Source organism: Hippocampus zosterae, chromosome 9, assembly GCF_025434085.1.
Source record: "Hippocampus zosterae strain Florida chromosome 9, ASM2543408v3, whole genome shotgun sequence".
In the NCBI taxonomy this organism is placed as follows: Eukaryota; Metazoa; Chordata; class Actinopteri; order Syngnathiformes; family Syngnathidae; genus Hippocampus; species Hippocampus zosterae.
In genome coordinates, this window is record NC_067459.1 from 13,181,583 (window position 1) to 13,198,246 (window position 16,664).

General features: G+C 43.5%; 2 protein-coding genes across 4 annotated transcripts in view; one reads left to right on the plus strand and one right to left on the minus strand.

Moving 5' to 3' along the window:
• The window catches only part of prxl2b (peroxiredoxin like 2B), a 260,615-nt gene that overhangs the window by 7,320 nt on the left and 236,631 nt on the right, over window positions 1-16,664 (minus strand). The window contains exons 2-3 of one of the 2 annotated variants that reach the window (XM_052075738.1): window positions 1,428-1,547; window positions 632-836 (exon numbers count right to left, since the gene is read on the minus strand). In XM_052075738.1, coding sequence (XP_051931698.1) covers window positions 632-836; window positions 1,428-1,490 — 268 coding nt within the window. In that variant the 5' untranslated portion in view covers window positions 1,491-1,547. The remainder of the gene's footprint in view (window positions 1-631; window positions 837-1,427; window positions 1,548-16,664) is intronic. The other variant, XM_052075737.1, reaches the window with a different exon arrangement.
• slc45a1 (solute carrier family 45 member 1) lies at window positions 5,840-16,269 on the plus strand. Of its 2 annotated transcripts, XM_052075687.1 has the most exons (10): window positions 5,840-6,074; window positions 7,253-7,698; window positions 8,753-8,845; window positions 9,088-9,312; window positions 9,560-10,389; window positions 10,743-10,896; window positions 11,953-12,129; window positions 12,230-12,435; window positions 14,069-14,294; window positions 15,901-16,269. In XM_052075687.1, exons 2-10 carry the CDS (start codon window positions 7,275-7,277, stop codon window positions 15,927-15,929), a joined length of 2,364 nt encoding a protein of 787 aa, XP_051931647.1. In that variant the 5' UTR covers window positions 5,840-6,074; window positions 7,253-7,274; the 3' UTR covers window positions 15,930-16,269. The 2 variants fall into 2 exon arrangements, with proteins under 2 accessions (XP_051931647.1, XP_051931646.1); XM_052075686.1 differs by lacking the exon at window positions 15,901-16,269 and having other exon boundaries at window positions 14,069-14,914.

Below are 16,664 nucleotides of genomic sequence, written 5' to 3' on the forward strand. Positions count from 1 at the left end.
GCTTTCAGAACAGCTGCAGTTGTAAGAAAGAACTTCTAACTGGTTACAACACGAAGCTATTTTTTGCCCTTATGTGGCGATTTGCAATTATTTTAACCATGAAGCAAAACAAAATTTATTCAGGCAAGACTAAATAATATGTACTGTACTGTATATACAAATTGTATTGGTGGCGTATTGGTTTCGCATAGTCAAGCGAGTAGTTAACGGTATGTTTGAAAGAGTCAAGTGACACAAATATCTCTCATGAACCAAAATATAGTCATGGGAAAAATTAAGAGACCTATAAAAAAATAAAAAGTATGTTACATTAAAACTACTCTGACAAGTACAATTTCTGTAAAAAGTTACTTAAGTAGTTGAAATGAACTAAATTGTGTTTGCTTTCATCAACAAAACAGTGCATGGCAATAACTCCAAAATAAACATTATAAAGGATAAATCTGCAAGCATTTGGAGCCCACATTTTAAAAGTTTATAATTGCCTATACATGTCAGAAGATGGAGACAAAGCACTGCTTTTGTCCAAATTAAGCCGCTTAATTCAACCAAGTCTCTTGGAACCAAGATCGCATCAAAATCATACTTCTGAATGACCGAGCCACAAGTGTGTCCCGTGAATGCCGCTTACATCCTTTAAAGAACCCCAACTTTTTGAACTCCTCGAGGCCCAACTCCTCAGGCCCGATGCCCACGAGCGCCACGCCGTTGGCGCTCAGGTCAGGCTCCAGCTTGCTGATCTCGGCCGCCGTCCAGCGGCACACTTGGCAGCCGAAGCGTCGCAGGAAGAACAAGACCGCCGGCCCGTCCTGCCACAGCGACTGTAGCTCCACACTCTGTGACAACACAGAAGCACAAAGTCCGATACCACTGCCATTTGTTCCCAGTGGTGGAAGGTACAAATATTTTGTGACGTTACTTGATACTTGATTTTTTTTGTCAAGTTAGGAAAAGAAGGGAACAAATTTGGGTGCAGAGGCGTTTCATCCTGCCGAAACATCATTATGGGTATTGAAAATGAATTCATCGAATGTTTCTCCTTTTTTATTCCAGTATTTCAACATATTCCTTTACTTACAGGAGTTGAATCTGTCGTTCTAAGTATACTGCAGTATTTTATTACAAAAGTGTGTCTACTTTTGCACTAAGTACAGAGGGTGAGTAATGTACTTTTGCTGCCACCTCCTGCCTGTTTCTATGCATGTGAGCAATACATAATCATGATAACAAGTCAACCCAAAGAAACACTTGACACTGATTATCCTCTATGTGAAATATAATAGCAACTATTTGCCAGCAGGACTCAAACGAGGTGGTGGCAAGTAACGTGGGTTCAATACTGTATCTTTAAATGGAAACTTAATTGAAATACAACCTGAAGAATTTACTCGATGTAGTTTCATTTTTTAATTACTTTTGTGTCTTACCTCTCCAGTGTCCGTGCTCTTCAACAAGTTCTTCCCGACGCGAACAAGATCGATGTTAGCCATGTTTTACAAAAAATAAAGAAAACAGATAAAAGCAGTGGGGTTGTGTCAGGGAAAATATATCACACACAGTTGTTGCAAAACAACCACTTCCTGGTATATATATACTGTATACTGAGTTGTGTCGTCCAATCGTATTAGGCTAGCTAGTAAACGTCCAATCATATTAGCCTATCTGAGAAGCAGTAGCAAATCAGAATGCAATGAAGGGGATGAAAAGAGGCGGGACATTCACAAATGATATAAATGTGAGCTCGTGAGTTGAGCTTAGGTAAGGTGGTTTACGACATGAAAGTACTGTAGGTCTCTTTAACGCAACGCCATTTTTGCAGTGTTTTATTATATTTTGTTATGGCTGGTTCGAAAAATATTTAGTAAATGGCAAAAGCAAGTGTTTTACGTCACTCACGGGGATCATTCATTCATATAGTCACAATCATTTTGTTATATATTTTTTATTTTTTGATATGCATGCTACAATGTGATGTACAACAGGTTCGATTTTTACCATATTTTTCTCGATTTTTTACGTTGTATATTGTGTTTGTATTATTTTAAAAACATATTTTGTTTTAAAATATATTTCCCCCAGATTAAAAGATGTTTCATAGATTTTTTTCTTTACAGAGCGTGAGAGCATAAACCTTTCAGAGTCAGAATCAGAATAATCTTTATTGGCCAAGTATGTAGAACACACAAGGAATTTGTCTCCGGTATACACACGCTGCATTAGTATCATCGTAAACAAGGACATGACAAATAGGTATGCAAGGACATTTCGTAATGTAAGTGAACTGTAGTGCGGTGGTACCACCCAGTGACAACTGTGAGACAATGTGCAAAGTATCAGGCAGAGCTAAAGTGAACAGTGGTAGAATACAATACTATGACAGTTTGTACAGTTGGTGCAGAAAAGCATTGAACCATTTTAGAGTGACCAGTAGCAGTATTTGTAGTACAAGATGAGTTACTATGTCAGTGACTGTTTAGGGAGGTAATGGCTAGAGGGAAGAAGCTGTTTCAGTGTCTACTGCAGGGGTGGGCAATTACAGTATTTTCCCGGGGGGGCCAAATGAGAAGCAGAAAATATTGTGGAGGGCCGGGCCAAAAGTTAGAAATAGAAATAGAAAATAAAGAAGCACAATGTCTTTGTATGCCAATAATAATTTAACATTCTCTTCCACCATCACACTCATCACCGGTTCTCGTCAAGGATGTATACTGAGCCCCCTGTTGTTCATGCTCTACACATTTAACTGGTCTCCGACTCTTATTAGCGGTCCAGTTCGCGGAAAGTTTTTAACACGATAACAATCAAACCGTTCTAGGAAATGTTCATTTACTCGAGCCACAAGCAATTCACTCAGAGCATGGAAATTGCCAGAATCGGACTGAATAAGAATCGCTTCCTTGTTTTTCAAAGTCTCGTAGATTTGATTCTTTCCAACTCCAGGCGTCTCCTGAATGTTTCGTACTTTGTTACCCGCTTCGTTTAATCAGATACATATCACTTTCCCTTCCATGGTCATTACTCTCTCCCCCTTTCTTCGTCTTCCCCTCCCTCCCTGTGCTCTGGAACTTGAGGTAACTGCGCCACCTGGTGTTGAAATACTTGTCATTACAAGTCCAAACGAAATGAATGCAATCAAACCTTAATTGTGCACCAATCTTCGGCGGGCCGGATTAAAAATACCAACGGGTCGGATCTGGCCCGCGGGCCGTAGTTTGCCCACCCATGGTCTACTGGATTTGGTGCGCATGGATCTGTAGCGCCTGCCTCCCTTTGTCTTGATTCTTGCATTGTGCAAGTCCTCAAGAGTGGGTAGGGCGGTGTCAATGATTTTGTCCGCTGTCCTAACTGTCCGTTGAAGTCGGATATTGTCCATTTTTGTGGCGGCCCCAAACCAAACCGTGATGGAAGATCACAGGGTTCATTCGATGACTGCCGTGTAGAACTGTCGTAGCACCTGCTGTGGAAGGCCATGCTTCCTCAGCAGCCTCAGGAGGTACATCCTCTGCTGGATGGAGATGGTGTTGACTTCCCACTTCATATCCTGGGAGACTGTGATTCCCAGGAACTTGAAGGTCTCGACGGTTGACACAGGGCAGTTGGATAGTGTGAGGGGCAACTGTGGAGAAGAATGTTTCCTGAAGTCCGCGATCATCTCTACAGTCTTGAGCGTGTTCAGCCCGAGGATGTGTCGGCTGCGCCAGAGCTCCAGCTGCTCCACTTGTTGGCGGTACGCAGACTCGTTGCCGTCTTTGATGAGACCGATGACCGTGGTGTCGTCTGCGAACTTTATGAGTTTGACAGCTGGATTTGTTGAGGTGCAATCGTTTGTGTAGAGGGAGAAGAGCAGTGGAGAGAGGACACATCCCTGTGGGGCTCCAGTGCTGGTGGTGCGTGTTGATGATGTTGTTGCTCCCAGTCTCACCTGTTGTGTCCGTCCCATCAGGAAGCTGAGGATCCACTGGCAGATCGTAGGGGACACACCGAGGTGGAGTAGTTTGGGGGTGAGGAGTTCCGGGATGATGGTGTTGAACGCAGAGCTGAAACAGAATCCTTGCGTAGGTCCCTGTGCTGTCGAGGTGCTCGAGGATGTAGTGCAGACCTATGTTGACTGCGTCTTCCACAGACCTGTTTGCCCGGTAGGCAAACTGGAGAGGGTCCAGCAGGGGTCCGGTGACGTTCTTTAGGTGGTTCAACACAAGGCGTTTAAAGGACTTCATGACCACAGACGTCAGGGCGACAAGCCTATAGTCGTTCAGTTCCGATGTTGCCGATTTCTTTGGAACTGGGATGATGGTAGACTGTTTGAAGCAGGATGGAACCTCACACAGCTCCAGGGATCTGTTGAAGATTTGTGTGAAGACCAGAGCCATCTGGTCAGCGCAGACTTTCAGGCAGGAGGGGGACACTTTGTCGGGCCCCGCAGCTTTCTTGATCTTCTGCTGCTTGAAGTGCCATCTGACGTCCTGTTTCGTGGATCTGTAGTGGAGAAAAAGAGGAGGGGGGGGGGGTGTAGATAGAGTAGTTTCTGGTAGAGGTGGGTGTGTGGGGGAAATGGCGGTGTCCTTTTCAAATCGGCAGAAGAACATGTTTCGTTCATTAGCAAGACCCTTATTGTTCACTGTTTGGGGGGATGGCATTGTATAGTTAGTGATTGCTTTCAGGCCATTCCATACAGATGCAGAGTCGTTAGCAGAGAACTGGTTTTTCAGCCTCTCTGCATAGCTTCTCTTAGCGATGTTAATTTCCTTTGTCAATTTGTTTCGGGCGTGTTTGTACAGTGCCCGATCTCCACTTCTAAATGCGGCCCCTTTCTCTTTCCTGAGTTGCCCGAGTTTGGGAGCAAACCATGGCTTGTTATTGTTGAAGGAAAGGAAGGACTTCGCTGGTACACACATGTCCTCACAGAAACTGATGTATGATGTTACAGTGTCTGTGTATTCATCCAGTGTGTCCGTTGAAATTTCAAAGACGCCCCAATCAGTGCAGTCTAAGCATTTTTGTAGAGCTAGCTTTTCTTCATCTGTCCATTTTTTTTAAATTTTTTCTTCTGTCTTTCAACCGGTGTAGCACATTTGAGTTTCTGTCTGTATGTAGGTATTAAGTGGATTAAATTGTGGTCAGAAAGACCCAATGCTGCAGGGGCGACCGACTCTGGTGAAACGGTCGATGTGCTGCTTATATCTGGGAAGTTCATGGTTAAGATGTGCTGTATTAAAATCACCCAAAATGATCAGGGGTGACTCTGGGTATTTTAGTTCGAGTTTGTTTACTTGTTCGGCTAGCGTTTGTATCGCCGTGTTAGCGTTAGCTTGTGGCGCAATGTAAACACCGACTAATAAAAACGAGGTGAACTCACGTGGCGAGTAGAATGGCTTGCATTTTAAAGACAGCGACTCCAGGTCCGGGCTGCAGTGTGCGTCGAGCTTCGTGACATCAGTGCACAATTCTTCGTTGATATAGAAGCAAATCCCACCACCTTTTGATTATTATTTCTAATAAAATATGAATTTCAATTTTACATCTGTTTCCTTGAACTATATTTGGTTTCTTTTGAAATGAAATATTTCCTCCAAATTATTGCATCTTAAAAGAAATCGGAACAATTTTTGTTTTTCAAAATTTAAATCAAGCAATTAATTTTTTAAACAAACAATTTGGTCTTGTTTCTCCAAGATAATTTTATATTTTAGAATATTACAAACATTTATTTATATATACCGTATCTATCATAATAATTTGGGGGTTTTAACATTTAGTTTTGTGGGTATCCCGCACTACACTGCATATATTTTTATATTTATTTCCTTCCAGCCTAAACAACTTGCACGGAGCAGTTATGTGTTGAAAACGCAAAGACAGACGTGCGGCGGTGCTGATGTTGCAGCGGGTGTGTGACGTCACGGAAGAGACCGGCAGGAAGAGGCTGGGGGCAGGAGGGGCGGCAGTTAAAGGGAGTGACTGCATCAAAGGAACCTAACAGCACCTAGCATGGCTCCCGTAATCCATCTGACACCTCTTTTTATAAACCACCATGGTCGCTCTGTAGGCGTCGCGCGGCTATAAAGCCTGACAAGGTAATTATCTATTTTTAATATACACCTCTTGTCTTTTTGCGTGGTCTCTCTCCTTTGCGTAACTACATCGATGGATTAATTTGAATTTGACCGGTAAACACGAGCTTGTCTTTGTATGGTGTGGTGCGCCATTAAATCCAGTTTCCTGCATGAAATATTGAAAAGGAAGCAGGCTTCGCGATGCCGCATACACACTGGGCGAGCACATGGGTAATGCGCAGCTACATGCGCATTGGTGTCTGCAGTGTCCTCCTGACCGGTGTACTGCCCACCCCCGTTCCCCCGCCCCCTTATGACCATGAGCAATGACTTCTGGAGCCGTCCCACGTCTCTATTTGTGCCAATAATACTTCTTAATTGATCATTCAAACACCTACTACAAACCAGTGGGGGCAAAAATACACACACTCGTTATACTTAAGTCGTACAGATTCAACTCATCTATTTACAGTGACTAAAAGTTTAAAAGTATTGCGTATGAAATGTATTTATGGTGGAAAAATATGTAAAAATATAATATTTTTCCTTGTCAGTTACATACAATACCCGTTTTGATTGCTTGGCACAGTGGAAAAAAATAAGACTTCTGATGATGACAATAATTTCACTGAACAGAGGTATTTGAAGGTGATAAAAATGTTTAAAAAAATAGGAAGTGGAATAATTAAATATTTAAACTATGTAAAGTGTGTAAAAGCTTCAGTAAAAATAGGGCAAACAAAAACTATCTTCATCTCAGTATGCATGTATTTTGTTGCCTGTACTGGGTCTTGTTTTTTTCTCTCTCTCTGTGGAACTGAGCTTCAGCTATTCAAACAGAAACGTATCTACTTACAGTACTTGAGCTTGTCCTATTATGCTCTAAGATGCCTCAAGCTGGTGCCAAGGCTCTGGCTAAATGGAAAGTTGTAGACTAATTGGTGTTTAGTAATGTTGTAAAATGAGTTTGAAATGATGAAGTGTTTTGGAATCAAAGTATGTGGTACATTTATAGTTTTTAAACAATTGAAATTATTAACATGTTTGAAGGGGGTGTCAATTAGTCCATTTTTTTTGTCGCAGCAGGACTTGTCTTTGTCCCCTGAAAAGAGACTCTGTTGACTGTTAATTCTCTTCAAGCCGGAGCTCAGTTGGTGTAGGTCTTGTGTCTGTTGTGACCTTTGCTCACTGTGCTGCAGAGTAAGCTGCGTTGAGAGCGATATGTCATCTCCGGGCATGGGTACCCCCAGCGATCCCCTCCTGGCCAGTCCCGGCATGGGGAGGCTACCCTCGACTCAAGATGGACTCTGGAGGAGCTCGTTGCCCAAGACGGCAAGCTTCCCAACATCCTCCACCCGACTCCTCAGTCACCGTGCCAACAACTTCCAGCGGCAGCCTAAGCGGCGGAAGCTGATCCGACCTTCCCCCCCTCCGCCACCCAACACGCCGTGTCCCCTGGACAGGCTAGACCTCAGCGAGCTGCCCCCAAGACGTGCCTTCCAGGACCTACTCTTCAACGGTTGCATCTTGTTCGGGATCGAATTCAGCTACGCCATGGAGACGGCTTATGTGACACCCGTGCTTCTGCAGATGGGCCTGCCTGACCAGTTCTACAGCTTGGTGTGGTTTATTAGCCCCATTCTTGGTAAGTTGGGATAAGGGCCGAATACTAGCTACCATTCATTCATTCATTTTCCGATCCGCTTATCCTCACAAAGGTTGCGGGTGGTGCTGGAGCCTATCCCAGCTGTCTTAGGGCAGTGGGCGGGGGACACCCTGAACCGGTTGCCAGCCAATCACAGGGCATACAGAGACAAACAACCATCCGCGCTCACAATCACACCTAGGGACATTTTGAGTGTTCAATGAGTCTGCCATGCATGTTTTTGGAATGTGGGAGGAAACTGGAGTACCCGGAGAAAACCCACACAGGGAGGCCAGAGCTGGAATTGAACCCAGTATCACTGCACTGTGAGGTCGACGCGCTAACCACTTGACCACTGGGCCGTCGACGAGGTACCAGAGTTTTACAAACTTGTGATAGCTGTAATCTACCTAGCCGAACTGTTTTTAAGCAGTAAATGGCTATACACAAGAGTTTAATTGCGTATAGCCATTATTGGCGAGAAAAGCAGTGGTCTACCATGGTCACATGCCAATCACAGGGCACGTAGTGGTATGACTTATCCCATGAATACATATATATTAGGGTTACAGATGATCTGGAACCAATCCAGGACTATTTACACTCCAGTATGTGCCCTGTAATTGACTAGTGACATGTCCTGGGTGTGAAATATTTTCAGAAATTGAACATTGACCAGTCCATGGTTTGTCACTGTCCTTGTAACGGTGACCAGTCCGGTGTTAGTCAATGGCAAGGATACCAATGTGTCTCTGTATACCATGTGATTGCCTGGTGTGCGGTCCATTGGTTGTCTAAATGTACACTGCTTCCGTCTGGTATGATGGGTCTTTGAAAGGTGATGTATTACATCGAAATTGTTATCCCAGCAGAGACAACACACCCTGGACTAACCGTCAGCTTCACACAGGGCAGATCCACACAGACTATTATTCATACTCAAATTCACACCAAAGGGCCAATGCAAGACGATGCAAACTGGACCCTAAATCTGCAAATCCCTGTGTCATGATTATTATTCTGCCTAATGTTGTGGCCTGTATTTGTTTTCAAGGATTCCTGGTTCAGCCTCTTATTGGAGCTTGGAGTGACCGTTGCACATCCCGGTTTGGACGCCGGAGACCGTTTATTTTCGCTTTGGCAATAGGTAAGACACACTAGTGTCTCTGTGATTTAGCCTTGCACTGTTGAGTAGGGACTTGAAAGAGATGTAGAGAGTAGGCGGTGTGTTGCTTTTTTAATCCCTCATGTGGATTATGGAATAGATCATCCATGAAAAGCACAGAGAAATCGTTTATTAAGGCTTCCTGTCGCATACGAGTGCAGATTTTGTGTGTGTGGGGGCAGGGGGTGGTTGCACCCCAAACTAGTATTCGTATTTCCTTCCAGGGGCGTTGGTCGGTCTAACTCTGGTGCTGAACGGGCGGGACATCGGAGGAGCGCTGGCGGACACGGCTTCTAATCACAAATGGGGTATAATACTGACGGTGTGCGGTGTGGTACTGATGGACTTCAGTGCAGATTCAGCAGACAATCCGAGTCACGCCTACATGATGGACGTGTGCTGCCCAGAGGACCAGGATCGGGGATTGAACATCCATGCTCTGCTGGCAGGTGGGCTTCGGGTTGACTCATACTTCATCCTAGACTAGCTCGACAGCTAGCGCAAGTGCGTTGTACACAATACGATTTTTAATATTTCAATGATTTTTAAGATATGGGAGAGAGGGCTAAAACATAGGTCAATTATTGGTGTGTGCGGTTTAGGTCTATCTCAGATTAGCTTTAAACCGTAGGTCATGAGTTGAGATTCAAACCCCTGTTTGCGGGATGCCAAACAAATTTGTTTCATTTGACACAGGACTCGGAGGTGGCTTCGGGTACATCGTGGGCGGCATTAACTGGGACCAAACCCATTTCGGAAAGTCAATGGGAGGTCAGCTGCGGGTCGTCTATGTTTTCACCAGCATCACCCTGGTGATCGCCACAGCCATGACTCTTACGAGTATCCCCGAGCGAGTGTTGCCAAAGAGCCAGCCCTCCAGCAAAAACCATCTGAAGAGCCCCAACCTTCTCCTTCCTCTGTCCCCGCCTGCTCCACCGGGATCTGAGCTGGCAGGGGACGACGAGAGCGAAGGAGGTCACTATGATTATTGCTTGTCAAATTCGAGCCACCCTGACTCTTTGGCGCATTCCTGCAGTGCCAACGCCCGCCTCTGCGCCGGCCTCACGAGCCCCATATCACCCATGAGCCCCCTTACGCCAAAATATGGCAGCTTTATAAGTCGGGACAATTTCCTCATCGGTATCAATGAATTTGCCTCCTCACTGGGGACTTCCTACATAGACTGTGTTCTCATAGACTGCTACGCGGGGCAACAGACACCACAGGGTCTCCTGGCCCCTAAATCTATATCCATGCCTCCGGGTGACGCCCCTCCCCCAGAAGAGTCCACCCAGGCAGAGAGGCAACTCGATAGGGTGTGTCAACCAGACACAGAAGGTGCCCCACAGTACCAAACAGCATCTCAGGTCACATCGGTGCCGCAGCCCGGTCCAGAACCACGTCGAGGGTCCACCACCGGAATCCTGAAGCGACCCCAGAGTCTGGCACTCACGGAGGAGCCTATAGCGACCCAGATCGTCGGGATGGAGAACGGACGTAGGAGAACTGTAACATTTAGCCACCAGGTAGAAATAATTCAAATTAAATTCATATCGTTACCAGTGGCAGTACCCGACTACCAAATTAGATTGGCAAGGCAGCATTTATAGGCTGTATCTGATCGGTTAAAAAAAATAGTCAATAGAAATTCTACAAAGTGAAAAAAATATATTTGTCAGAACAAATTAATACTTCGTACAGTTTAATGGTACAAATATTATAATTTCGAATGTACATGTCGGTCAGTGCTTCTGATAGTATTTAGGCCAGGAGGCAAAGCCTTGATTGCACTGACGGTCTGCTCATGTATTTTATCCACAAACGCACTTCTCAAACTCATACTATTTGTTTTCTGTGTATGTGTGTGTGTGTGATGCAGGTTGCAAACATTTTGCTGAATGGCTTGCGCCACGAGAGCGATCTAAGCGAGAATGCGGAGACGGGGGATTCTCACATGTCAATGAAACTCTTGTGTATAGCCATTTACCGGATGCCTCCCTCACTGCGCAGCTTATGCACTAACCATTTTTTGGGTGAGTGAATGAAATGGACAAAAAAATTTGCCGTTTAGACTGAAGTCCATCCAATTTCTCGAGCGCTTGTCGTTTATTAAGGTGGTTGGTGGCATTGAAGGGCTAACGTATAAGCATCATTTTCGCGGTGTTAGAATCCTTAAAGCATCACATCTGTAAACAGAAACAGTGACACAACACATAGATAATGTTAACATTCTCACTGGCATATATTCTTTATCCTCTGTAAAGAACAACAAATATGACTGCAGCTTACCGAGTTGTAACCATCTCCATGTACAGTATATCGGTATGTCTGTATTATACTACCCCGAGATGGCCAATATGTGCACACCAGAAGGAACAGCACAATGGCTATTGAATTATTGAAGCAAAACATGGGGCAACAAATGTTTCACTCATTTACCGGTACTTTATATTTAATATTATATATAAATTAGTGGACAGTGATCACTTGCTATTTTGCGGTTCGTTTATCGCGGCTTCAGTGCATTGCCGATTTTTTCAAACATATTCATTAACATGACTTAAAGCTATATACTAATAGATTAAAACATGTATAAGTTCGGTTAGGTTAGGGTATGAATACCAAAATACAGTAAACATATACATATAGTACTGTATATGTTGCTCTATGTGACTGTTTTGCTGACTTCCGCTGCTTCTCGCGGACCGTTTGGGGACTTTTTGTGGAATTAATTTATTTATGTATTTATTTTAATTACGACAAAATTTGCTTCTACATGCATGTATACCATTACATTTGGGCTACATGTACCTAAATGGGTGGTTGGGGGGGGGGGGGGGGGGCGCTACTTCGCGTACCGGTATTTTCATTTATCATGGGTGGTTTAGGTCCCCTTTAACCACGTTAAACGAGGGATTACCGGATACCATTGTTGTAAAAACTGTTTTTGGAAAGTACTATTAGAGAGTGCAAGCGGGCATTTCTCCTTCTATTCGCATAGCGTTCGGTTCGGAGGGTCCACTGTGACATTTAATTGTGAAGTCCCATTGAGGATACAGTACAGTATGTGTCCTGCTGTGTTCTTGCAGGCTGGCTGTCCTTTGAAGGCATGCTTCTCTTCTACACGGACTTCATGGGGGAAGTCGTATTCGAAGGTGACCCCAAAGCGCCCCACGACTCCGACGCCTACCAGCGCTACAATGCCGGGGTCAGCATGGGCTGCTGGGGCATGTGCATCTATGCATTCAGCGCTGCTTTCTACTCAGGCAAGTCTCCACACTCGCCACACCTCCGAGCCTCGTCATGTACACATTTTGATTTATCCTAATTCTGTCCTAATCTGCCTTGTTTGTTGTATATTTCCAGCCATATTGGATAAACTGGAGGAGCGCTTCTCTCTGCGCACGCTCTACTTTTTTGCGTACCTGGCGTTTGGACTGGGTACAGGTCTGGCCACGTTGTCCACCAACCTCTACGTGGTGCTGTCCCTTTGCGTCACCTACGGGGTGCTCTTCTCTTCGCTATGCACACTGCCTTACTCACTGCTGTGTGATTACTACCAAAGCCCTCAGGTCAGTCCCAGGATTGCATGGGTGATCTTATTGAAGATTCTTGTGCAGCAGACACACACACATACATACACACACACACACACACAAGCCAGAAAGCAAAACACACTTATGGAGTTTAGAACCTTATTAGTCTGAAGTCTAATGGGATTTGCTGACATCATCTGTGGTAATACTTTCAACTATGCGTAGAGAGTTTCCATTGTCCTGAGAAGGTTACTGAGTAATATGTAACCCTATTAAAAGGCATTCAGCGCATTTGCAAAAAGGTTGGTGTCAATTCCTAATTTCAAAAGCCAGTCAAAGCCCCTGTAAATGGAAGATAAATGTCTCAGGGCTCCAAACTGCCTCTACGTGGTGGTATTTTGCCCCTAAAATGTCAGACAGGGCAAGTAAATCTACTCGTGCTGTTCGCGCATGTGCAACCAGTAAATGTACTTTTTAAAAAATTATTCCTTTTTTATTCTTGATTTTTTTCCCCGACAAATCTCTGCTCAACACTTTGGTCCATTTATCAGTAAAATAGTAAAAAATAATGGAAATGTGAATATTTGGACATGGTTATTTACAGTGTGCGCAAGCATATGATACTTGCTCCACTAAAATTTCTGGTTGCCCTCCGAGTAAAAAAAAAACTTAGTCTGGAGCCCTGTGTCTTCTAAATTTGACACGCCACAGAAAATAGTGTTGTTGCCAAATTTGAATGATTAAAAAAAATCACCAAGTATATAAGATGAGGCATGAAAACTGTCAAATCAAACCATTTGTACCCCCTCAAAAGCTGAATGCATGTACCGGTAACTGCTCTCTGCTAAAGAATGGATGCTACTTCTTATAGCATCTTTCTCATGCCGACACATCACTATCTTTGAGCTGTGAAAATATACCGACTCAAAGCCACCAGGGGCCGGAATACAGTCTATAGAGTATTCCACTGGGTCGATGCGAGGCTTTTCACACCACAAGAGGCGTTAGCCACCAGCTAGCTCACCAGCTAACATGGGCCAAGTAATTATATCTACGGCTATGTTTTTACAGCAGGACGTAATGCCCAAATCGGATTTTATACAAACTTTTTATGTGCTGGTTTGCGTTACAAAAACTAATGTGAATCCAACGCATCCATGATATAAAATGCATGCGCACAAAGCACAATGATGAGTAATGTTCCCCCAAAATAAGATGTCAGGTTGTGCAGTTTTTTATTTTTAACAGAAGTAAATATTTCTACTTCATTTTATCATCTCATATCACTAGAGTCGTGAGACGAGAGACATATTTTAGGGATATGAGGCAAGGCTCCTCGACCTCCTCATTTAAGGAAGACGTCTACTAAACATGACTTCAAGTCATTATTGCATATGATCAATGAAACCTATATCAGGCTGAATTCCTGCGATCACCACAAATGTTTACTTTATGCTTCCCGTTTCTAGTAGGAAGAACCAAATAACTTAACCAATGGGTTAATTTTTATTACTCTCAGAACATTTGACCCAAAAATATGACCCAACAATTTGGTTACTCTTAGAAAAATAACACAGAAATTTTTACCCAACACCAACACCCCATGAATTGAGTTAATGAAATAACCCACCTGTTTTTAGAGCGTTTTCTCTGCGCCTCCACCTTTCAGTTCTGCGGCTCATCCGAGGAGGGCACCCGACGCGGGATGGGGGTAGACATCTCACTGCTCAGCTGCCAGTACTTCCTGGCGCAGATCCTGGTCTCTGTGGCGATGGGGCCCCTGACGTCACTTGTGGGCGGCGCCCAGGGGGTGATGTACTTCGCCAGCCTGATGTCGTTTGTGGGCTGCGCATATTCATCCCTCTGCGTTGTATATCAGCTGCCCGCCGCGGAGGGTGAGCCCGCCGAAAGCGAGACATGGCCGCTGCTGGCGCAAATTTAGTCCCGATAGGACGCATCCTGCCGCGCACTGTACAGCACAAGCAGGCAATTTTACAGCTTTCAACGACACAGCCAGACAGACATTGTGTTCATACAGTGTGTGCGCTCATGCTCATGCGTTTGCATTCACTTTTGCATTTTGTATAGCATCCCCTTAGGATGGGAATCACTACTTTACAGCAGGGGCGGAGAACGTATAGATAGACCGAAGCTGGAGCACGTAAGCGAGGCTAGCTGGCTGAGTACACAAAACCCACCTCACGCTAGTCACATAACCCAAAAATGGGATGGGCAAATTCCTGCTCAAGATATTCAATAGCTACATGTGATTTTTAAAATGGACAAATGGGTGAGATTATTTGTAAATGAAACTAAACAAAATTATCACTCATATAAATGTAAAATGTTCACTGTCATTAGCCTCATAGAATACTTGCCCAAATCTTTAATTTTTGGTGGGGGGGGGGGGGGGGGGCTGGGACAAAGAAAAAAAAACAAGTCAACCAATGGGAAGAATGCAATTGCCTTAAATCAAACTTTGTGAATTTCCATATCCTGGATGTCATATAATCTAGGACGAAAAAAAAAATCTGCAAGCAGATTGCCATTTTTCTGCTATTGTGACAGTAATTTAAGTGATTAAGGCAATCATACTATTAGGCTACATTCCCCCTCTCATGTTTTGATGACCGGTATTCCGTTCTGATGAACGTATTTCAACTTTTTTGTGTTGATATTTTATTGCATTATTTACAATAAATAATTCACAAAAAAATAAAAATGCAAAATTTTTCTACATTTTTCAATTAACCAATTATTTAATCAAATATATAACATGAATTGTATATTTGACATTTTTTATTGTACCATTTTTATTTCATTTACTATAAACTAACAAATTAGTTTGTTTATGGGTAACAATCACATGTAAATATAAAAAAATCTGAATGCAATTATTTAATTGGGTTTAGTACTTTTTTAACCACATTCATGCAACAAATACTATGGTAATGTTGATAATTCAACCACCCAACATGTATATTAAGGGAAAAAGTGGGCCGCACTTGTGTCCACAGACCATAGTTTGCCAACCCTGCCTGAGAAAGTTGGTTAGTGGACGAACAACAGCATACCGGTGCATATTGTTTTGCAGAAGATAAGTGACAAAAAGTGTATGTGATGATTCTGGACTGATTTGAATGGCATAACTTCATCCAAAGCCTGAATTGGGGTCAGCTCCCTTTCATCCATCCAACCATGCTCCTTTGCCATTGTCCTCATTCGAGTCACGGGTGAGCTTGTCGTCCCCCACCCCTGAAATATTACTCTTCATACATTTGTTTTTCTTTTCATTGGTTGTCTTGCATGAGCTGCAATGTGTTTGATTAGCATGAGCACAGCAAGACACAAACACACTTGGATGTGTGTTCGGGATCCTCCCCACCCTCCCAAAGTTTCTGTCACTCCGAAAGCCACAATGCTGCATACGCTGGTCATATGCTGTGACCTTCCCTCCTGACTGGCCAGTGTAATAATGGCAGTCATTCTTGTCATTATCAGGAAGAGGAGAAGTTGAAACTGGGGTGTGAACATCAACATTGAGAAGAACACACAGACATCCCCCCCTCCTCCACTGAAGGTGGACAGCACTGAGCGCCAAAGACTCTTTTGGGTGCATTAAAGCCAGCAGCAAATATCACATTGAATACCATTTGGAAGCCATTTTTTTCCTATTCAAACACAGGCAAACATCCCAATTCAACAATTTGTAGAAACCATCACTGATTAATGCTTCATCAGCAGAATGTCAATATTTGACTACATACACACAAGAAGCTTCCTTTTTTTTCTTTCATGAAAAAAAATAGTATTTCCTTTGTTCAGGATGTTTAAAAAAGCCTTTTGAAATTAAAATCGATCGTTTTTGGACTCGTGTCAACTGTTTCGTCATCCATTTTGATTTGAATGTGCATTTGAGCCTGAATTACCCATATGCGCCATTCGAGGGAGCCAAAGGACAATTGTAGTAGGCCCTCTTTGCCATCGTCACAATAGCGGTTGTGGGCTTGGAATCATTCCCTTCAGCCTACACCTTAATCAAAGTTTATTTTATTTTTTAATAAACTACAGGGTTAACCCAACAGTCAAATGAAAACTCGTCTCCAACCATTACTAGGAAGTGGTAATCACATCATTACAATTTACTGGATCAATATGGTTTACTTTAATATTGAGCGAATATCGGTATTTTAAAACGAGAATTTCACAAAATTAATACAAAGCACGTCTTCCAGTCCATCATTTTGTCCCATGGTAATGGCATA

What these genes read in the sequence shown, in the direction of transcription:
- slc45a1 (XM_052075686.1), top strand. Translation starts at nt 7,275, where the DNA reads ATGTCATCTCCGGGCATGGGTACCCCCAGCGATCCCCTCCTGGCCAGT. An exon ending in ATGCACTAACCATTTTTTGG is followed by an intron (nt 10,897 to 11,952) that starts GTGAGTGAATGA and finishes GTGTTCTTGCAG; the next exon opens with GCTGGCTGTCCTTTGAAGGC. An exon ending in CAGCGCTGCTTTCTACTCAG is followed by an intron (nt 12,130 to 12,229) that starts GCAAGTCTCCAC and finishes GTATATTTCCAG; the next exon opens with CCATATTGGATAAACTGGAG.